Raw genomic sequence first — 23085 nt, 5'->3', positions numbered from 1 at the left:
GGCGGAGACCCTGCTGGGTTTTATCTCCCTGAGACCATGGCCCAAACAGGGCGGCTCTTGTGGGGCAGGGGGCAAGACCTATCCAGGGCACAGGGAGGGGGAGGAGGAGGCGGCCTTCCCTGGCGTCCAAGGAGCTCCCTGCCTGCCAGCCGTGGCCTCCCTCTATGCCGGACGGGGAGAGGGAACCCGGGCACAGAGGGCAGGGGCTGCGCTCTCCCTGTCTCAGGACGGCTGGCCAGGTAAGACACACCTTTATGGAAGCAGTGGCTTCCGGCTGTCCCTTTCCTACCCCTCCCTTTGCAAACAACTGTTGGCTGCAAAGAAGTTTCAGAAGGTTCTTAAGGGGGGGAGGAGGAGAAGGCCCAGCCAGGTTTTTCTGAGCGTCTACTCAATCCTGGCCCCCCTGCGCTGCCAATTGGGGGAGCAAAGGGAGCAGGTGAACCAGATTTCCCTTTCCCTTCCCTTCCCCTTCCCACATTCTCATGGCTGCCCTGGGTTTCCCAGGACTTCCCCTCTTCCTCCCCCAGGATCATGGCCTTGGGTTCTCCAAATCCCCTCCATTCAGCACCCACCTTCCTCACCCGCCACTCCCCCCCATAAGAGCCCCAGCCAAGAATCTCGGCCCCATTCCAGAAAGATACTTGCTTCCTGTCCTGTCAAACTTCCCACAGAGACACACTTTCTCTCTAACTCCCCAAGTCATCCTGAATCTTCTTGAATAAATTCAGGTAGCAGTGCTTTTCTCTCTCTCTCTCTCTCTCTCTCTCTCTCTCTCTCTCTTTAATCAATAGCTGACAGGCTCGTCAAATTACTTTGGGGACCAACAAAGCAATTTTTAAGCAGGCGTGAGCCTCGGCAGAGCTGTCAAGCCCACCGAAAGCTAAGAGCACAAGTGAGGGGCTGAGAAACGCGGCTCAACAGCATTATGCTTTTGTAAACTAGATATTAATTTATCATTAATGAATCACCGTGGAGCAATGACATGGATTCCTCAAAGTTCCCGGCCCTCCCTTGCACAGAAAACAGAGCGGGGGGGGGCACCTTCAGCTGAAGAAGAGGCAAAGGGAAGCTATAGCCGTCCAAGACAGACTATTTGGGGGTGGCGGGTAGAGGTGCTTAGTTATGAGAATCCATCCACTTTTGGTAAAGCTGTAGGGAAGAAAAATATCAGCTAGATTCCCCCCCCTCCAAAAAAACCCAACAACAACAACAGACAATCTAAGGCCAGCGGGTCCAGTTCTGGTCACCTTCAACTGCCAATGGGAGCTAGTGGGGAGAGAGATTTGGGGGTTTCCAGAGAACCAAATGGAGCCTCCATTTTTCAAAGAATAATCTGACCAATTCCTTCCTGTCTGGGCAATTCTGCAAAACAAACAAATAAAAAGCGTATTTCCGCTTTACTTGATGTTTAAGGATTCTTAATCTCTTTATTTGATTTCTTTTCACCAGATGTATAAATCACTCTGCTCAGAACCAACTCTGATTTCATACTTTGCCAGCTTCGCGACAATTCAAACCAGGATAGGCAAACAACGCAGAAAAGCTGCAGTGCCGCCTAACCTTTTCGCCTCCCAAGAGTGGCTGTGGAGGAAAAAGTTTGATTGCAAAACACTGCAGGGGTGGGGGAGAGCCTGCCTGGGGGCCATTCTCGAGGGCAGGGGGGAACCTGAGGAGACCCAGCCATCTATCCTGGGGGTTTCAAACCCGCCCCAGGCAGACCCTTCTGGAGGAGGAGGCGATCATTTGAACATCCTGCCCTGACTCTGTGGCACCAAGAAGAGCAAGGGAGCAAATTGTATTTCTGGACAAGGTCCATTTCTATGGCTCTGGACAGTTTCCAAGATTAAGAACAACCTAAGAAAGACGTCAAAGTCAGCGTTTCCTTGGCAGGATGGGGATCTGAGTTCAACTGCACTGACCCATCGATGTCTCTGCCCTCTCCAGATGCAAAACGTCCCTTCACAGCTGTGGAAAAGCAAAGCGACCAACTCAGGAACTTCACATCCGCTTTCCTGCGAGGGGAGGAGCTGCAACACGAGAGCCTCAAATCCTTTGCCATGTGACCCAAATCTGCAGCCCAGGAATATCTGGAAGCCTCAGCAAGAAGGAGAGAAATCTCCTGTAGCTTTCCAGGGCTTTGCTTCTTAAAGGGCTGAAAGATGGCGAACTCCGACATTAGGGCCAGGCTGGGCTGGACCCCCCTGTCCCCCCCACTCCGAAAACATCCATCCTAAATGCTGTGGATTTGCATCCACTCTGAAAGTCCCCAGACAGAACGTTCTTTCTTCCAAAGACTTTACTCCACATACTCTCATCATAGGCAAAGTGACCTAGTTTTTCAACCATTGTTTGCAAATATCTGATTCTGGAACACGCTTTGCCTTTTCGGTCATTCTGTTTTTCCTTCTCCCCGCTGGCATCTGCCCCAGCTTCATCCCTGGAGAGCAAAACAGGGGCCATATCTGGAAGTCTGGAAACAATTTAGGCATTTGCCGTGGGTTTGGGAAAAAATTCACAGATACAGGGAGAAGAAGAGACACAAGAGAAGCCACAGACAAACCCCTAATGTTTTTTGAGCAATGCAGAGCAGCAACTAAGATCGATGCTTGTGGAAATGTTTCACAGGACCCTGGACCCCTAACCTATTTTGAAGCCCAATCTTGGCGAGCGACAGCAAAGAGAAAAGGACTGGCAAAGCATGGGCAAAGTGACAAAACCTTCAAAAATTCCCTCCACAATGAGATCCAGTTGCCTCAAAAGACAGCAATGCCAACAGATGCCGCTCTGCAGTCAGCAAGGAGGCTCCCAGGCTCCCCCGCCCATCTGCAAAGGGGCAAGGTCTGCCCCCTCCCCTGCCCCCTTGCTAACCTCCCAGGTTGTCTCACCTGGGAGGCTGGTTTCCTCCTTGGCACACACCCAGCTGGGCCCCCACTGCCCCTTCTCTTCTCTGCGAGCCTTGTGGGGGCTTGTTTGCTCCTGATGGAGAAAGACCGAGGGAGGGAGGGAGGGAGGCAGAGGGAGAAAGAGGCCCTGGGTGCACACTCACCCTCAGGGAGAGCTCCACTCAGCGGCTGAGTCCCAGGTCTGTTTGGGAGGAAGCCAACCTTGCAGTCTGAAGGATCCCCTCCATACCAAAAGCTTCCAAAAGCCGGGGGGGGGGGGGAGACGGCTGGGAAACACTCACACGCCCCCGCCCCAAAGCAGGAAGTGAGCTTGTGAGTCCTCGGCCCACCTCCTTGTATGGTGCCAGCGCTTGGCCTCTGCGCACGAGGGCCTGGCTCCCAGCCCAGCTGCTTCTGGCCTCAGGAAACTGTTCCGGCAGGCAGGCTGTCCCTCCACAGAAACGGTCCTGGGAAGGAGTGTATTCAGCCAGCCCATTTAACCCCTGCGGATGCCGCCTATAGCAGAGCAGCAGTTCCATCAGGCAGGAGGCAGACCCCGCTGGCTGTGGAACTGCTCCGGAGGTGGCTCTGGGCAGTTTCCCCAGAGGAAAGCAAGGCTGGGACCCCAGGGGGCAAGCTGCAGATTATTGGAGGGGGGATGGATCTGCATTACATTGGGAGCCAACCAGAGGGGTTTAGGTTGAGCCTAGGGCAGGGGCAGTGAAGGCTCCCTCCGAGCCCAGCTGGGTCTGGCGTTGGAAAGCACAGGAGCCTCTGCTCGCCCTCAGGGCTCCTCCACCCTCTGGGCCATGCAGGAAGCCCAAAATCCAGAGAGATGCTTTCTCCCTCCTCACTTCCAGAAGAGGCAGCTCCCCTGCCCTGCAACTTCTTCGTCCTCTCAAGGAAATAAAACGCGGCACCAGAAAAAGGTTCAAAACCGCTCCGTCCTGCACTGCAGAGTTTCTGTCTCACTCCCTCCATCCCCCAATTTCATGCAAGCGGGAGGGGACTCAAAGGGACCTCCAAGGTGCCTCCCTCCTCCTCCTCTTCCTCCTCCTCCTCCTTCTTCTTCTCCTTCTCCTCCTATTATTATTATTATTATTACTACTACTACTACTACTACTACTACTATTCCCCAGAGAAGGCGCTTGAGGAGCAAAGTCCAGGGAGAGGACATTCCTGGGGGACTTTGAGAAGGCCTTATCACTTCTTCCTTCTTTCCCAGCCGGTGGTAACTCCTTCACCTGGACTTTGTCGCCAGAGATAAAACATCTGCTTTGCAGAAAAAGAAAGGAAAGCACAGGCTTTTGGGGGGTGGGGTGGGGAGGGTTGCAAAGGGACACTGCTGCTGACCTTTAACCATCTCAATACTCAGATATTCTATCACAAAGCTGCATGGAAAACTGATTATTTAGACACTGATACCGCAACCTCCATCCGGTATGTCAAAACCCCCAAAGCAGGGATAAATAAATTTTCCTGGCCGCTGTGTGTTTTGCTGTGTCAGGTGGCCTTCAACTCTGTTCAGATAGGGAGAGAGTCTTAGCTTAGTGTTTTACGTGATGCACAGTGGCTTAGCCTCCAGCGAGCCTGGCCTTGCGTAAAAGCCACCCAGCTTTCGCCCGAGGAGGGAACACCGTCTCCGAATCGCTCAGCCTGCCCAGCCTCTCCTCAAAGCCTCCTCAGCTTCGCAAGAGCCCAGTTCCACCTTGGGGAAAAACACAACCAGCGACGCACAGCTGCTCTCCTAACTCGAGATCCTTCGGAGACGTTTCACGCCAACAAGTTCTGCGTTAATGAGAAACGGCGTCTCCAGCCCCCCTTCCCCCTCCCTCCAAAAAGAGCAAGCCTGGAGCTAGTGCTTCAGAGCACGCTGGGAAGAGACGGGAACGAATCCCACGGCTGGGACTCGCGTGCATTTATTGCTCCGACCGCCAGACTATTTATTGATCCTTCCGGCTCCTAGGCTAGGAGAGGGAATCGCGAGGTGGGCTCTTTCTCCACCCAGGAGAGGGGGAATTGGGTGGAGGGGAGAACCCACAGGCTGAATCGATCCGCAGAGGAGAGGAGCAGAAAACCCAGGGAAGAATCCTGCCACCCACGCATCGCCCATCGCCAGCTGACGGGGCACTTCCTGCACCTGTCCCGACAGCCAAACCAGCAAAGGGGTCTTTTTCAAGGGCAGGGTCTGCAGCCCCTCCCTGGTACCCACCCAGTGAAGTTTCCCCTTAGCAGCAGTCCTCTCCCCTCGGTGATCCCAGAGGATGGCAAAAATGGGCAGGGAGAGAAGGCAGCACAGGAGGCTTACAAGGATGCCAGGCCCCCTCCCCTCCTTCAGACATCGGCCAGAGCCATCATCCCCCAAAGGGGCCACGACAGGCTCACCATCTCCTGTTCAACAATGGCACCACTGCCTTTTAAGTGGACAACGATGAAGTCATTTGTTTATCGCTTTTGGCACGACTGCTCGGTCCCACTTCACCACCATAAATCTCACAGCAGTCCACTTGAACCTCACCACCACTCCGGCTCTACCTGCTAGGTTCCGGGAGGGGGACCCTGGCCCCCTTTTGCTCCCCCCCACCTGAAATCTCCCGCAAGCAGCCCGCAAAGGCACCCCCCCTCCCAGAGCCCTGATAAAAACAATACCTGCGGTCAGCAATGGAAGTTGCAAGGCTGTGGGAAAGAGTGACCTGCAGAGGGAAGGGGGTGTTCCTTCTCCTCCTGCCCAGCACCTGTTCTTTAATCAGGTTAAGATCCGTCTAAACATCTGTTTGGGATGCTTTGCCTGGGAAAGGCCGAGTGCCCGGACTTCCCTGGGCTGACTCAGATGGCCCAGAGCCATCGGTCAGGGTGGGGGTGCAAACGGAACAAGAAAGGGTGGGAACCACATAATAGGACAAAACAACACACAAATACCAGCCGAGCTCTGCTCCTGGACAAACTGGCCGGGTTGCTTTAGTTCTGTAGAAGCAGCCTCGCCATGTAAGTGAGCAGCTAGCCTGAGACAAAGGGGAGACCCAGAACTGCACAGCGAAAGCCCCCCCCCACGACCTCTCTCTGCCCCCCCTTGTGCATTAGAAACAAATGCTAAGCACGGGGTGGGGTGTCTGCCTTGAACGGCACCAGATTTTTGGCGGGGGGGGGGGCTGTGCAAAAAGCAACTCCTGTTGAACCTCTACCTGCCTGCAGCTTCCAGAAAGACAAACGGGTATCTTCAAGGCAACTTCAGCCCGGACTCACTCTGCTGGGGCTACGGGGGCGGGCAGAGCGGGCTGGACAGCGCCCAGCGCTCCCCGTTTCCCACGGGCGCAGCAACACCGCGCTCAAAGCACGGAAGCAGGACGGAGGGGGGGGGGGCGACGCCTCAGCCAGGCCGGCCTCCCCTCCTCCCCAAAGGAAATGCAAGCCAGCTGCTCTCTACTACAGGGCGGAAAGGACCCCCGTCCCCTCCCGAGTTCGCGGCTTGCAGGCAGAGGGAGTCCCGGCCGCGGCCGCTCCCGGAGCAGGCCGGCCGAGCCCGCCCGACTCGGCCGCAGAGCCCGGACGAGCCAGCGCCTCACCTGGGCAGGCAGCAGTGCCACCGCCGCCGCCGCCGGGGAAGCTCCTCCGGGCCAGGCGTCTCGCCTCGCCGCCCTCCAGCACGGCGCTCCGGCCACCGACGGGCAGGCAGGCTGGCTTTGGCCGAGGGGCGGGCGGCGGAGACCCCCGGCCCGCCCGCAGCTGCAGCCGCCTCGCCTGGCCGGCTTCCGCGGAAAGGGAGGAGACAAAGGCGCGCTCGGCTCGGCCCGGCCCGCCCCCTCCTCGACCCCGGCTGGGAATCCCGACAGGGAGGGCGGGCCGGCGCGCGCTTCCCCCCGGAGGGGGAGACTGCTACGGCGGAGCTCTCTGCAGACGCTCAGAGGCACCCTGCCAGCTGGAGGGGGCATCGGAGACCGAGAGGGCTCCAGCGAGGGAGTCTGGAGCCCGGCTCTGCTCCTGAGAGCGTTCCCCCTTCCCAAGGGCCCTGAATGGGGCTGGCGGTGAGGGAGGCCCTTGGGAACAGCCCACCGGCCAGCCCCTCCGGCCACTTCAGACTGAAGAGGTTGTGGCTGGCCTGGTTAGAGAGGGCAGGGGGACCAGAGGCCCAATGGGCGGAGGGAGTGCCTGCCTGCCTGCCCAGAAAGTCTCAGCCTGGAAAAGACGGCCGCTTGTAGCCCTCTGACGCTCTGGAGGCCCCGGGCAAGGAAGTCCCAGCCTCTCCAGGGGCAGCTCTGGAGGGGGGCAACAGGGCCTCTGGGCCCTTCTCCATCCTGAGGCATTCTGCAAGATAAACCCCCACCAGGTAGGCAGACGGTCTCCCCCCACCATCTTGCCCATTCTGTAGAAGAGATGCCAACGCAGCCCGAAGCACCCCAAGACACAGGTCCGTCTCCCGCCCGTGCACGGCAGCCCGGATCCGGGTCAGGCAAATTCTGCCTTCTTTGTGTGTATCCAGGTTGCCAGAAGAGAGAGACACCCATCTGCAAAGAATTGGCAACGGGCACAGACAGACGGCCGGAAGGTAAACAGCGTGGGCGAGCTTCGTGGCATCTGTGAAGTGGCAGAGTGTGGCAGATCCCAAACATGGCGGCAACGGCTGTGAGTTTCTGTTTTCTTTTCAAAAAGAGGCTTTTGTGGTGGGGGGGAAGGGAGGGGAGGATGATTCATCCTAGAGACCGGTTCTTCTTCGATGATGGTGGCGGTGATTGATCACACAGTCAGCCAGATGTTTGGGCTGGCTTTGGCATTTTGGTCCACCCGTCGAGCCCTTCCCAAGGACCTGGGATGGGCAGGTGTGCATGTCCATGGGTGTTGAAAGCAGCATCGCAGGATGCCAGCTCTTCCAAGCAAAGCTGCCTTCTGCAATTGATCGACGGGGATGTTTGTCAATGTTGATGGTGTTCAAGTGGTGCTCCAGATGTTTTGGGACTGCACCCAAAGGCTTTTGTCTTGGCTTTCTTTTGCCACAGTCATTTCACTTCTGTTTACAAGTCTTTTTATTTTGTCATCTTCTCTTCCGCCGGTTCCAGGTACTGCCATGTCCAGTATCCAGACTTTTTTTTTTTTTTTTTTTTTTTGTCTTCCTTACTGACGATGGTTATGTCTGGGCCATTTTGCAGCAGGTGCTTTTCTGTCTGAATTTTAAAGTCCCAGAGCTTTCTCATTTTTATTTTTATTATTAAAAGCATGCCTGCAAATTAAAAGTTAATGGAGCAGATTTAATGCTGATGTCAGGCAATCTTCCACCGAGGGCTGGTGCTGGCTGCAGCCAATGGAGAGCTCGCTTCGCCATGGGGCGGAGATCCCAAATCACTGCAAATGGATCGGGTCCCAAATGGAGTCTGCCGGGGAGTGGTGGGCCAGCCGTTCCCCCATCCTCGCAACAAAAGTGCCCTTCCTGTAAGTCCTCCCATCCTTCTGTCCCAGTCGGAGAGAACTTTGATCCACAGAAGCGGCAACCTCTGCTGGCTTTCAGCTCAAGGAGCAGGGCAGGATGTGATTTCCTTCAGATGAAAATTACAGGGCCCGTCTGCGGTCAGTGTGATGTGGATCCTGGCTGTGTTCTGCCGAGGCTAAATATGGCTGATTGGCCTGTAGCATTTCCTTCCAAGGAAGCCAGAAGCTCTCTAGGGCAAAGCTCAAAGAGAGGGACTCGGCATCTGAAGGTAATTTGGACTCCTTGGAAAGGAAAGGACCGGGAGATTTCAGATGGAACCCATAGATCGATCGATCCACCCAGGTTCGGCAGCTGTATCTTCATCCAGGAACGTGCCCTGACGTGCTCAATCTCTGTTTGTTTAAAGCATTTAAAGCATTCTTCCTCGCATCCATCGTTTCAACTCATTTTTGTGCATGACCAGCAAAGTACTTGATCTTGACCATTTTGAGGTATTGCGTGGAGCCAAGAATGACCCCCACATTCTGTCACTGTTTTCCCAGCCTTCTAACCACCCCTCCATTCCCCCCCCCACACACACCCCAGAAAGATCACGCTGGCTGGGGATTCAGAGGGCCAGCCTGCCTATCTTGACACAGGAAGAGCAGGGCTGAGAGGCTTCTGCAGAGCTAGCTGTGCAGCACACACGCTCAAATGGCCCCTGAGCCTCTGGCCCAGATGTGCTCTTCCTGGGCTTCCCCAGGGTTATGCCTACCTGGAAGAGGTTGTGCTCAGGAGAATAAATCTCTCCGAGAGCCAAATCAGCACATTATCTCTCCCACAACTCCTGGCTAGGAGGCACCTTTACCTCGCTTGTCAACCTGCTAAAACAGACAGCCTCTCCGGCAGCCACAAAACGTGGGACTCAGTCCACTTTCCTTCCACCTGCCCTGCTCTGCAAGGCCCCCACATCTTTCCTGGGTCCAGCACAGGGGCAGTTCAGGCCCACTTCCTAAGCCACGTTCTGTTTAGCCAAGGTCCTAGAATAAGCCACGGTGGCAATCTCTCTACCACCTGCTAAATCCAAAACACACAGAGCTGGAAATTACAGATTACAGAGCACAAATAGTTGGGGACATACAACCCTAAATGAATGTTTCTCAACCTTGGCAACTTGAAGATGTGTGGACTTCAACCCCCAGAATTCCCCAGCCAACCTTGAGAAGCGCTGTCCTAACCACATCATGGATCCTCAGAATTGGTACAACTTTGCAGTGGCTCTATTCGCACATCCTGGCTAATGCATTAATCTATTTGCAGGATTTGCATGATACACACACACACACACACACACACCAAAAAATGAAAGCTCAGCAAAGTTGGGATATTCTGCAGATACAGCTTACCGGATTTGGTTCTGAGTGTTACGTGACCAGGGCAGCTGCTTTTTAAGCTACGTGACAGATTGTTGGGAGGATTAAAACCAAGGTGGGGTGGAAATTATTTATGCTCGTTTGAGGTGGGAGAGCCTGGGTCTTGAGGGCAGATGGCCTGAAGGGAGGGTTGCTTCTGTGCCATCTGGAGAGGCCTCGCTGGGCTACCTGGGTAGGCACCCCACATGTCACAGAGTCAACTCGATTGCTCCCAGAAGGAGCTCCATTGAGCCTCCATGTCTAGAGGCACTCTAGCCCCGGTGGCCTGCATGGGGGCTTTCCTGAAGGGCTGTTTTAACTCCTGCTTGTTAAGGGGGCAGGAGGTGGGACCCCAGAATTCCCAATCTGGGGGAGAGGGCAGAGAGTCTCCTGGGCAATAAGCCAAGATTGCCCTCTGCCCTCTCCTTTGCTGTCCTTTTGGACCCCTCGCCCATTCCGGATGCCACCGATCCATTCTGGGTGCCAACAACGGAGCTATCTGACAGGGCTGTGCTGCCCCAGGAGCTGCAGCAGAAGACTGCCAGGAGAGCCGGCCTCAGACAAAGCCACCCTGTCCAGGCCATCTTGCCTACGGGCTCCTGCGTTTCTTCTCCTCCAACACGGCCCTGGTGTGACATGTGGCACCTCGCCTGCTGTGAACTGAAGGCTGTTGGGGGAAGGGAGGGTGATTAGAGTGTAAGGCTCTGCCCCCCCCCCCTGACAAGTTGTGCCAGGCAAGACACGGGGCAGGCCACAGGCAGGGCGAGTGCAGTGCCAACAGGCCGGCTGCCGGCTGCCCATCGGGTGTGCCCAAGGAGGAAAGCAGAACCCTGCTCTATTAGGACAAGAACCCCCCCCCCAAATCTGATGCAGCCACTCCTGCTCCTCTCTGGGGAGTCCAGCAGAGCAGCATGGAGGTGACAGAGCATCGAGCAAAACAAGCCCTCCCTGGGGGGCAATCGAGTTACCGAGATTAAACGAGTCCCCTCATCACCAGTCATAATTAATTTGGGAGGGAAGCAGGCAGCGATCATCACGTTCACTTGCCTCTTCCTCACCCAGAAGTCCATTTCTTATTCGTGCTGGAGGGCCATTTTTGACCCGTTATGGGGGACGGGAAGCCAGAGAGGGCCCCCGCCAGGTTTTCCAAGCCGGGGACCCTTCCAGTTGACCCTCCTTGCTCCAGAGAGACCATCTCAAAGGCGGCAAAGCCAGAGGGCCCTGGAGAGGGTCTCAGAGGCTGCTCAGCTTTCAAACCAACCAGGTCGAGGCCTTCCCCTCCGCAGCTGCTTAGCTTAAAAATCACGTCCTCTGCTCAGGTCAACGAGAGCTTTTCAAGCACAGCGATGCCTTCCAGACATGGCATCAGAAATTCAGAAGTCACGGAGAAGAGGCAACTTCTGCAGACAGAAATTTGAATATCTCCCCTCGCTACAACGTCTTAAAAGGCACCTCCAAAGCTCTGAGGCCACGAAAGTTCTCTCCTCTCCTCTTTCAAGCAAAAAAAAAAAAAAAAAAGCAACTTTAGGGCTTTAACCCTCTCTCTGGAAAAAGGAGAGAAAGGCGAAAGGCGCTCAATTATTATCCAAGGTCAATGAGAGTTTGCATAAAATAGGTTTTTTTTTTAATGCACGCCTTTGACTTTGACTTCCGAAAATACAGATTCTTGTTAACCCAGAACATCTGCTCGGATGGGGGGAAGGCCTCCAGTGAAGGAAGGGAGAGGAGACAAGACACCTTTCTGCAAGGCTGGGCAATGTGCCCCATTTTGACTGCAGCGCAAAAAGACCCAGCAACCCGAGGCTCCGCCCAGGAACAGAAATTCCCGGGCATGCCTTGCACGTTGCAGGGCAGCAGAAGGAAAGAGGACCGCAGGGAAGGAAACGGTGGCTACTTGTCCAGAGAGTGTCCGCTTCTGTATTTAAATCATCTCACCTCCCATTTGTAGGGACCCGGAATTGGCCATACAGCTGTGGCTCCTTTGGTGGCCCACAGCGGGGCCACTGACCAGGTGGCCTGTGTGGCAACCGGTTTCCAGACCGGAGGGAGGGCAAAGCTGTGGGGAGCGGATCGGGCTGGGATGGGGCAGGGTCCAGTTTCTCGTCCCCACTGCTTCTGGAGCAGCCCCTCCGGTAGAGAAGAGCCTCTTCTTCCTTGCCAAGACTTTTCTCTGCCTTTTATCTCCAGTTATGATCTCACTCTCTAATTTTTCCCTCTCCGTGCAAAGCCGTCCCAACACCTTCCCAAGCAGAATTATCCAAAGGCACATTTCTCAGCCGCAGTAGCCGGCTGCGTTGGAGCACGTGTGCAAAGTGTTATTACAAGAAGGGACCCAATATTGCACCCCTGTTGGGCTAAAGGATTAATTAACTTTCCTGCATGGATGCATCTTAAAAACCTGTGGTAATTTAGGGTTCAGGATGTGAGCCAATCACCCCCCCCCCCACATGCAGCTTCCCTCTCCTGGCCTGCCTCCCCTTCAAACTCAGCCCAGCCAGGAGGCACCAAGGAAAAGTGACCTAGCCAAAAACCAGGTAAGTTTCCCCATTCGTGGAAGTTGCCAAGACAGTTGGGAAGGAAAGGGCTCAGTTGGGGGTTCAAGGCTGATGGGGGCTCAGCTGGACATGGGGGGGCAGAGGGATAGGGAGAAGACCCCCCTCCTAAGCCCGGTTTTTGTCCTCCAGCGGGAGTTTAAGCAGGTATTGGCTGCTTTCCTAAGAGGGGAAGGTTTAAGAGAGAAACTGGGGACGGGGGACACCTCCTTATGGTTCTGGGGGGGCCAGGAGCCAAATGCAGGAAGGGGATGATGGACTGGCTAGATGGTGAATGGGCCACAATCCACTGAGACTTGCAGTAGTTTACAAAAGAGTACAGTTAATGCATAGTACAACAGTTAGTCAACTCAAGATTAATTTAATGTTGGAGCAATGGAAAATAATTCTTATTCTTTAAAGAATAAATTTTGCTTGCCTCCCCCCCAGATCACCACTTGGTCCTCACACCTGCATCTCAACCTCACTCCCCCCTTCCTTCCGACTTGTCCTTCTCTCCCAACACACAAGCAAGCATGGGCACACACACACATCCTCCCACAGTCCTGCTGCATTGTGTAATGCATTTTGTTGTCATCCTTGCTTCTGCAAATTATAGGCTATAAAGAATTAACGACCGATTATAAATCAATTTACTGCGCTGGGGAACAACAAAATATTTTGCATGGGGCAGCTTTTCAAAAGAAAACTAATTAGCTGGGTTCATGTTTTAATCTTCAGAAAATTAGAGGAGGACTGGAGAATTTTTGCCTGCTAAGGCAGCTGGGGGAGGGGGGGTGCATTTGTATGCACTGGCACCGGCCCAATATTTTGCAACCAGAATGCACAAAAACGATTCAAGAGACCAATCCAGACAACACAAACCTTCTCAGTGATGTGAAAAATGAGCGTAAAATATCCTGACCTCCAGACACCGACCTGGTTGGGGGAAAGACTGAAAGGCAGTCTCTGTGCCGGATAAATGAGCTTCATCGCATTTTATAGAAGTGGCTGAAATGATTATCTGACAGATTTGGGGTCTGTTTCCTAAACGGGACCAATGGCATTAAATGCAGAGGTATTTGCTTTAAAAATGTGAACTTTGCTCCACCTGGTCACTCTGCAGCAGAGCCAGAGCTCCACCTCCATGAGGACTAGGTTCTTGGTTCTTTGAAACAACACTTAAAAAGAGTTTCAGAGTCCAGGAACGCCTTGGCAAGAGCCACAGAGGGACAAAGAGTCCAGGTGGACATTAGGACACAAGGACCCACCTCTCTGAGGGAGGGGGGGGACTCAGGACCGCGAGCATCGGTGGCCAAGTAAGAGACAGAGGCTCATTCCGCAGGTTTCAAGGGTAGGCAGAGACTTCTGCCCTTGGTTGGAGAAATGTTCCCTTGTCTCATAAAATTACAGTCGCTAACAGGGAGGGGCTGTCATCAGCCTCCCAAGCACAATGCTTCATTGTTGTAATTAAGCAGGACATCCAAAGAATGTCCTGGCTCACGCAGAGAAAGGTCAGGAACGGCCACCATCCATCCTGCCGCTAATTGCGAGACACGCGGATCCAATTAGCCCAACGTTCCTGCACAGGCGGTCCAGGGCAGCGCCTCCCTCCTCCCTACACACCCTCCAGCTGAAGGGGGCGCTCTCGGCTTCTCGGTCCCCAGGGAAGGCCTGGGGGGAGGCAGGGGGGCACTTTAGAGGGTGAGAGATCTCGTTCCTGGCTTGGCATTTTGTAGGAGAGGGAGGGAAGGGAGGGTGTGCCGGGCACTGCCCAGTGTCCGGAGAGTGGCAGGAAACTAACTGCCCCTTGGCCATCATTCCCAGATGGTTCTTAACCCCTTCAGGACCCTGGACAGGGCAGGCAGTGGAGGAGCTGGTCCATCTTTGCAGGACCTCCACCCCACTCCCCACCACCCTTAGCTCAGCCGCCCTCGTGTGCCTGAGGTGCAAGTCCGAGGGAGAGAGGGCCCTGCACACCACCTGCAGGAAAGGAGTAGCTGGCTGTGACTTTGGGGCCTGCTGGGCGTACTTGGGGGTGTGGAACAGCACAGCTGTGTGTTACAGGTGTGAATGCTCTAATCCTACCTGTTGGGAAGTGGGAACAGGGTGAAACTCTTTCTAGAGTCAGACCCCACAAGAATACCAATTTTATTTGCAATAATCCAAGGGAAAGATTAGCAGTTCTCCCTCCCGTCCTCACTGCCCCTCTCACGTTGAGGGCACCAAGCATCCTGTCTTAACCTGGGGGGCAAGCTGAGCCTCCAGGAGCCCCACAACCACACCCCCAGGGAAGCCAGACCGTGGGTCAAACGAGGCAGCAGCTCAGCCTCTTTTCAAACCAGACATCGCCCGTCTCCTCGTGAGCCACCTTGACCCTAAGCCCAACCCCAATAACCTCTCTACCCTGAGCCGTTTGGCATTCTCCGGCACAGAGCCCTGATTTCTCTGGGCCTCCCTCCAGACGGCCAGTTCGGTTCCTGCAAAGTCGGAGCCTGCTGGTGCTTACAAATGAGGCTCCCCAGCCTGGCCCTGCTTCCCCCCCTTGGCACGTTCAGCCACACGAGCAGAGGGTGGCTGTGCACTGCCAGAGGGGGGGCTTGTTAAAACCTGCCTCCAACTCTGAGCCGACAATAGGGACATCTGCGTTCCCATAAGCCCTCCCTTCTGTGCTGTGAAACGGCTACAAAAGGAGGGGACACAAAAGGAGACCGGAGACATTTGGCCTTGCAGGGAAAAAGAGGGAAAGTGGGAGGGAAGGAGAGAGGGAGAAGGAGACATAGGAGAGAGAGAGAGAGAGAGAGAGAGAGAGAGAGAGAGAGAGAGAGAGAGAGAGAGGGAGGGGATGACAAGGAAGGGAATTCCACAAGGTTTGCAAATTATTGACAGGTGTCATTGTAATGCTGGGTGTGGGGGGGGGAGGGTGGATTTTATTTCAGTCCAGCATAACTACCTGTCAGTCCTTGCCGGACGGAAAGAGAGCCTTCTCCCCCCCACCAGGCCTTTCCCCTTGCGGAGATGGTCCGCCCTCCTCACCTTGCTTGGCAATCGTCTTTTAAGACAGTCATTAATTCAAGACCCATAATTAGCTCTCTGGTTGCAGAAGCTCCGCACCAGCGAGTTCCATTAAGGCAGCAGATTTGCAGACCCTCCGCAAGGTGAAGGAAGGCGCAGCCCCCACGCAGATTGGGCGAACCTGCAGGGGCTCTTGAGTCCTCTGACCCCTTTCCCCTACGGACTGCCCCCTGTACACCTCAAGTAATTGGGGGACAACATCTTGCAGGCCCGTTGCTGCCCTCTCTTCTCTTCTGGGAGGATCTCAAAGCTGCTTTCGGCTCCTCCGCGGGGCAGGGCTGGGCTCTCCCCCCCCCAGCTGAGGAGGCCCTGCTCCCCAGAGCAGAAGAGAGCCCTCAACCCCTCGACCCATGTGGCTTTCCAAGTTAGGACTAAATGCCCCCTCTGTGCTGAGTGAAGCCAGGAGTTGCCGGGCTCTTTCTGCTTACAGGGAGTGTCATCCAGGCCCTTCCTCAGCTTCTGAGCGGGAGCTGCTGCACGGGAGGGGGCGGGGGTGGATGCCAGGCTAGGGGACTGGGGGCATCACGGCCTGCTTTTTCTTTCCAAGAGACACACAGCCCCGGCTGCGCACATGAAGGGAGCCAAGAGAGGGATGCGTTCTGCAAAGAAAGGGAAACCCGATGGGGAGACGGGGAGGGGAAAGAAGAAAATGGCAGAGTTTCCTAATAATTAAGAATCTTTTCTTTTCAAACTACACAGAATTCACGCTGCCCTGGAAGAGATCAATACTTTAATTTAAAGCACTTGGCTTAGTTACACACCCATGCACTTGCATCAAAGGAAGCGGGAAAAGAAAAGTGTTTGGTCTTTTCTCAGGAAGTTACAGCAGAATGTTTACAGTCATATTTTAAAAATCTATCAACCATCCATCCATCCATCCATCCATCCATCCAGCTATCTATCTAGCTAGCTAGCTAGCTATCCAGCTATCCAGCTATCTATCATCTCACTTGCTTCCTGAGAGAGAGGCCTTTTTGCGCTGATGTTCCTGTGCTGTGTTTTCATTGACCGATGTGCTCCATTGTTGCTGTGCATAATTCTGCAAGCTGCACAAAGTGTGCTGGGGCTGGGCAGGACGGAAATACAATTTGCAAGCAAATAGCGCAAAGCAATTTGTGCAACGGAAGCAGCAGGACCCTCGTCCTTTGCACAGCACCGAGAAGGTGAGATCTTAGCCCCAAGGAGAGTGCAATTATAGCATCTGATCCTGGGGGAGCAGGGTCAGAGAAGACCCAACAGAGGGGATAGGACTCTGCCCTCCTGCCCTCCACAGCCCCATTATCCCCAGCCTGATGGATTGGCTAAACTTGAATTTTAAAAACACGCTGATAAGGGTTTTCTCTGGCCTCAGCCAAAAAACTCCTTTTCTTGCTCCATTGATTGCTGTGGATTATTGGTCTTTTTGCCTCCATCGATCATCAGGGATTGATTTTTGTGAAGTTCAGGGAAGCCTCTCCAGGACCCTGAGCTGAGGAATTGGAGAAATTATCTAAGCAAATAAAGGCCAGGAAAGCAAGCGGGGGGCTGAATCCGGCAGCCTCAGTGGCTATGAAGGCAATTGCCCATAATTTGGAGGGTCCAAGAAAGGTGGATGCCCCCTCCTGGGAAGTGGGGGGGGGGTCAAAGAAGAGAGATGGTACATCAGTTTCCCCACCTGGTGCCCTCCAAGGATCACAATTTATGGGGAGCAATCTCAAAGCATCCAGAGGACAAAGGCTAAAATCACGGGTCTTCTACCATTAAAACCAACAAGTGGAATTGGGATTACAACCCCTGGGAAACCCCCACTTTCCTGGGTGCTGCCGAACAGCCAACGTTCCTTTGGGGCAGGGCAGGACAGCGCCAAGCCAACAGAGGCATCCTGGCAGGACCATCACCTTGGGGGAGCTGTCCAGGGTCCTGATTTCAGCAGCCTTTTATGCTTTGTGGCACACCCATTCCCGACCCCCCCCCTCTTGCCTAGCGGATAGAGAGGACCAGATGCCCGGGTCTACCCACTAGGCCAATCATCCCTCTGGAGGCTTTGAGTTAAAAGGAGGCAACACAAACATGTATTGTCAAGTTCATCAATAAATATGGAAAAACCAGCCAGCTTCAGACCTTTTCATCTCTTTGCAACTAACCTGCACCCCCCCCCATAACAGAATGCCAGAGATGCCTAGTGCTTTTGAGACCGATCCAGATACCTCTGGGGGGGGGGGAAGTAGGTGCTCAAGCACCCTCAACAAGATGGAGTCTGCCAGCACCCTTGGAGAGGATCGGGCAAAGGGAGAAGGCGGCCGAGGGGGGGGGAGGAATGGGGGGGTGGAGGGATGGAAAACTTCCCATCTCGAGAGAGCTTCCATCGCAGGCATCTGCCTCCCTCATCTCCTCAAATTGGGGCTGCTTGCCAAGGATGAAAGGAGCCGCCAGGGGCGTGGTCCAGGCAAGCAGAGACCCAGCCAGGAGACCAGCAGATGGCTGGCTGGACAGTAAACAGGAAGGAGAGAGGGGGAGGGGTGGGAGAAAGACCAGGGCCAAGAAAGCCAGACCCCCCCCCCCGAGAAACTGAATGGCCCAGTCATTGCCCAGGCGCTGGTTTAAAAACTCCCTGCCGTGATGCCCCCAGGACCACCCTCGACCTCCGGCTGGCAAGAGGCCGCGGTGGCTGGGGTGGCATCTTAGGAAATGCTGACAGAAGTGATGCCCCCCCCTACCAAAAGCAGGCACGGATTTTTAAAAGGAACCAGCAGCACCTTGCAGGGTTTGCCCACCACATGGGGGAAATGCCCAGCTGCTTGTGTCTGGGAAGGAAGGGCTGGGCAGAGGCCGATGGAGGATATGCACCCGGCTGGAAGACCACCATTGCAGTGGGAAAGGCAGGGAAGGGCGCTCCTCACGCTCGCTTTCTGCATCCAAGCCGGAAGGCTGCTGCATGCCAGTCTCTCCCCGGCCTCCGCCCTCCTTCCCCAGAAATGAGAAAATTAGGTCACCCACTACGAACCGTAGCGCACCAAATCACCAGCAAAGATGCCTTCAGCGGCGGGAGGGGTGTGGCCGTCGCATCTCCACGGATAATCCGGCCACGGCCACGCGGCTCCTCCGCACGCGGCTCCAGGCTCCCCCGAGCCCCCCGCTCGGCGGATCTCCTGCCCCCGGCTCAGTTTCGGCGAGGGGCTCCATCGGCACCGGAGACATACAGTTTCTCTCCCCCTCCCCACCGACAAAAATCCAGGTAGCCACCGAACGCTCTTCCCGGGAAAGAGGGAAAGCCTCCACGACACGGCGGACCCACGATGGCCCACCGGAGCACGCGAAGCACGCAGGGGGGGCAGCCGGCTGCTCGTGCCTCATCCTCCCCGGCCAGGACGGCCATGGCGAGCGCGCCCTAACTCCCCGCACCGTTGTTGCGCGGCTGCGACGGGCGCAAGCTGGCTGCAAGCGTGGGGGGGAGGAGGCTCTGAGCCACCCCCTCCCCGGGGGAGAGCCGCAATCGCCCGCCCGCCCTCCCAGGAGGCAGCGCCGGCTCCGGCCGGGGCAGAACGCAAAGCCGTCGTCCACGGCGCCCGCCCGCCCGCCGCCGCGGCTCTCACCTCGCATGGTCGGCGCTCCTGAAGCCCGGGAGGACGTGGCGGAAGCTGCTGTGCCGGTCGAGCTTGGACTGGCTCTTGGTCCGCTTGATGGAGCCCTTCAGCTGCCGGCTGAGGAAGCCCTGCGGGGAGAGGCAGACAGGCGTTACCGGGCGGGCCCGCTCGGGCCGGGGGAGGCGGCGGCGCCCGGGGCAGGGAGAGCCGCCCAGCAGCCGGCAGGCGAGCGGCGAGTGAGCCGGGCGGCGATGCGACGTCGGCGCGAGACTCCCCAAGCCTTGGTTTCCTTGGCAACCATCCGCTCGCATTAAAAAAAAACAAAAACGCAGCGCCACGAGCGCAACGGCTGGCACATCAGCACCGGGCGGGGGGAAGGGGGGGCTGGAAAGGGGCCGCCCCCCTCCGCAGCAGGGTGCCCGGGACGCTTTGCTGCGGGGTGCAGGAGGCCTTCGCCCTCAAGGACCCCCCCCCCGCAGACCTCGGCCGGGATGGGAGAGAAGCTGGCCCTGGACCCGGCCCAGCCGTGCCCAGAAACTCTGGCCGACCCCGGGGATCCCTGAAAAAGGGGGTCCCGGTTCCCCTTTGCAACCAGGCTGGGGCCCTCTTGCTTCCTACTTTGCACTCCTCTTTTGCAGGGGCTCTCCAGCCTTTCTCCCAGATCCTGCCTTCTCCCAACCCTGAAGGAGCAATCCGGACCATAATCCTTGGCTGTGCTTTTGGGAGCATTTTCTCTGTGCACCAAAAACCCCAGAGCCGCCTTTTAACCCAATTCCGTTTAGTTTCCACCCTTTTTTTCTGCCCTGTCTACTCAGTTTTCTCTCCTGGTGTTTTTATTGTCTTGTTTTCGTGTTCTAAATGGTTTGCAAACCGCCCAGAGTGGCCGAGAGTCAGGCAGCCTAGAAACTCAATCAATCATCGGCACCATCATCCACGGCCCGCTTCTGGACAGCCTAGAAAAGCCTGTTTGTTCTAGGTCAAGAACTCGGTCCGGGGCTCAAAATGGGTCTCGCCTATTGAATCACAGTGCCCGATTCAGGAGCAGCCCTTCTGTGCCTCTGGATGTCCGGGGTTGCCAAGCTGCCTTTGCCTGCTTTGGGACTGCCTCGCCTGGTCTGCAGCCGGCAGGGCGCCAGAGCAGTGGCACAGGTGGGCGTGCCTGGGCGAGGGGAGGCTGCCAGCCCCAACCCCTCGCTGCTCGGAGCCCAGGGCAGAGAGGCAAAGAACACACACAAGGGGCTGCCGAAAGGGACCTTGCCTGGCTCTCTCCCACACCTGCCCACCTCAGAGTCAGGGCGCTGAGCATCGCCTGGCACACCTGCCCCAAAGGGGTGCCCAGTGTTTGCCCTGCCAAGCACCCACGACAGGGAGAGGAATCCCGGCGGGGGCCCTCGGCTTGGATGGAGGATAGATCGGATGGACCGAGAGATGCTGCAAACTCCAGACCACCCAGCGCCGTGTTATTGTTCACGGGAGGAAGGACAAAATGTTTCATGTTATCTACCTGCCTTTCCCAGTGGAGGTAATTATACCTTCCTTATCACCATGGCTACAGATACCTTAGAAAATTATACACCCAGCCTTGCCTGGCGTGAGAAGGGTGTTGTTAAGGGAGGGCAGGGAGGGTTTGGCTCTGCATCAGCACTCCTGGTCCCCAGCCTCAGAGAGCCCACCTCCCTTGTTCTGACCCGACCCCTTTAATGGCTGAGATTCGGCCCGGGACCCCCCTATGCACGGCCCATCCTGGACCCCTGGCAGGGAAGGCTTCTCACCGGCAGGGGACGGTGGCCTGAGGGGCAGAGTGGCCAGCCTGGCATCCTGCAGATGCTCTGGGCTGCAGCTCCCTCACCTAAGAGGTGAAGCGGGACCGTCCAGCGGAGCCTCCATGGTTAGAGACAGTGTACCAGGTGCTGAGGGTTAACTGGACCCCCAAGCCCTGAGAATCTTGGCTCTTGTCCATGGGGGCACCAGGCTGGCTGCAGAGTGTGTCACCAAAACAGATGTCCCCCGAGCATCCTGCCTCCCCTGTTCCCTGCCCCCTAAGGGCGCCAACCCTCCCCCTGGCCCAAAGGCCTGTGGACCCTCTCCCTCTCTAGGCAAACCCACCGTCCTTTTTTCTCCGGCCACCCTGGGCATCTCCCAGAGGCGCCATCTGGGTCTGCTGCCCTTCTCCAGCCCCACAGCAACTCAGAATGGGACCCCGCAGGAGTAAAGGGTGCTCGACGTGGCCGGGAAGCTGCCCAGACAAATGGGCAGACTTTGGAGGGCGCGCACGTGGATGGAGCCGAGACGAAGAAAGGGCCTGGAGCCTTTTCCAAATCAATCTGGAGATGTTCATGTTTAAGCATCTCCGGTGCTTGGCAGAAAACGCAGGAAATTTATTTTCCAACAGAGAGCAGTAGATCCCAATCAAAAGCCAGCATTTGAAGCCCCAGACACCCCTTGCGAGGAGAATCTTTGGAGAGTGGAGGAGATAATCATCGCTGGCTGACAGGGATTTATTCGCCTTCCTGTGCATCCAGGCTTCTAGCCCACTTTCATCAGGCGTCCTCCTGATCAGCCATGGATCACCGCCGGGCCAGACGGGCCTCGCTCTGCACTTTTGAAAGGACGGCTGGTCTCCCTCCGGGATGGTCACTGGTAGCAGCAGCTGGCGAGTGGCCTCGGACGCAGGAGAGGCCAGGAGGCGCTAAGCAGCACAAACTTCGCTTGCCCCCCTTAGGAGGCGTCTTCGGACAGGATGAGGGTCTCCGTCGGGGACCTGAGCAAGTGCCCACTTCTGGAGTTTGGCTCCAGATAAACAAGCACGATGTTGGGGGAATCTCTGGAAGGGAGGCTCAGAAGATCTCAAGCATTTCCTTGCAAAACCTCTGTCTGCTTCAGCAAGGACTAGAAACTTGATGAAGAACACACACTGAGATTTTCACAGATTGCAAGAAAAGGGTTCAGGCTGGGCTTCATTGAGATGAGGCCGGAGGGTTACCTGTCGGTGACCTTTGAGTGAATCTTGCACAGAGCAGGTGCTGGTTTAGATGATCTCTTAAGGTCCTCTGCAACTTTATGATACTCCCCTGGCCTCCTGTCGTCCCCTTCCCTCTGACTGGAGAACAGAGGCAGCAGAAACAATGTAACCTCTGTTAAGATTGCCAGATCATGGCAATGCTTAAAATCGAACAAGCAGCTGCCACAAAATAAAATGCTGGAACTGCTCCCCAGAGACCCTCCTGGCCCCTTTTTCCCCTCTGATCAGGGAAAGGAAGGCTTCGTTTCCTGACCTAAAAGCCCACAGCATCGTAGGCCATTTTAGCATTCCAAACGATCGCAAAACAGAACCCTTAGATGTATTTCTTTTTTAAAACACTTCTCGATCAAAACTTGCAAGACTTTGGCCGTGGGACACAGCCAGCGCTGATGAAAACGCCTTCGCCATCCAGGTGACAGTTAATGCCGTGGCCGTGGCAGGAGCGAGCCACGGAATAAGCGGAGAGCAACGTATTGTTTTCAATAATTTAACTGCAGCGTCTTCGAGGAAGAACGTATGTTGGAAACGCTTCATAAAAATGTAGACGCCAGCTTGGCAATTCATCAGCCTCTCCTGAGCTCCCGTGGCTTTGCTTCCTTCCCATCCTTCCGGCTGCATGCAAACATTTGTGATTTTCCCATCTGTGTCCACAAGTGGCACACATTTTGTGGAAGGGTTAGGCCGCTTTGTGCCTACCGGCTGGATTTCACATCCTGGAAAAAACTGGGTTTCAATCGAAAATCCTTCAGGCCAAGCAAAGCAAGGTCTGGGAGCTGGGGGCCTCCGCAGGGGCCCTTGCTGGCTCGGGCCCCCTCACCAAGGATGAGGCTGGCCGCTCCAGCCTTTGGGGGGGGACCGGCAGAGATGGGGCCCTCCGACCCAGCTGGGGAGAGACCTGGGTGGCCAAGAGGGCTTGCCCTGCCTCTCCTCCTCCGGTGGGAAAGAGAATTCTGCAGAGAGGCAGGGCAGCTTCACCACACAGCCCCTTTTCCAAGCCTTGGGCAGCCTGGGGGCCACCGTTGCCAAAAGGCTGGGTGGGAACATGCCCACCGCCACGCCACCCCCGGCCGGCCCTTTTCCTCCCTGACCAGTTCATCCATTTTCAGAACGCGCCAAACTGGAGAAAAAGGCCCAGCACGGCAGAGAAACGAAATCCGGTCACCATGGCAACGGAAGTTGGAAAGAGCAGATGGAAATCAATG

General features: G+C 55.8%; 1 protein-coding gene across 8 annotated transcripts in view; it reads right to left on the bottom strand.

Annotated features, from left to right (window-relative positions):
• Nucleotides 1–23085, bottom strand: part of LOC120308651 (DAB2 interacting protein) — a 61779-nt gene that overhangs the window by 20034 nt on the left and 18660 nt on the right. For 5 of the 8 annotated variants that reach the window (XM_039344988.1, XM_039344986.1, XM_039344987.1 and 2 more), the window contains exon 3: nt 18871–18989. The exons of 1 other annotated variant lie outside the window; for it this stretch is intronic. In XM_039344988.1, the coding sequence (XP_039200922.1) occupies nt 18871–18989 (119 nt within the window). Of the gene's footprint in view, nt 1–3046; nt 5403–6445; nt 6667–18870; nt 18990–23085 lie in introns of those variants that run through there. 2 more of the 8 variants (XM_039344996.1, XM_039344993.1) reach the window with 2 other exon arrangements.

Source organism: Crotalus tigris, unplaced genomic scaffold, assembly GCF_016545835.1.
Source record: "Crotalus tigris isolate CLP2741 ecotype Arizona unplaced genomic scaffold, ASM1654583v1 scf7180000017940.1788314, whole genome shotgun sequence".
Taxonomy (NCBI): Eukaryota; Metazoa; Chordata; class Lepidosauria; order Squamata; family Viperidae; genus Crotalus; species Crotalus tigris.
Note: the sequence above shows the minus strand (reverse complement) of the source record. Positions and strands in the feature narration are given on the sequence as shown.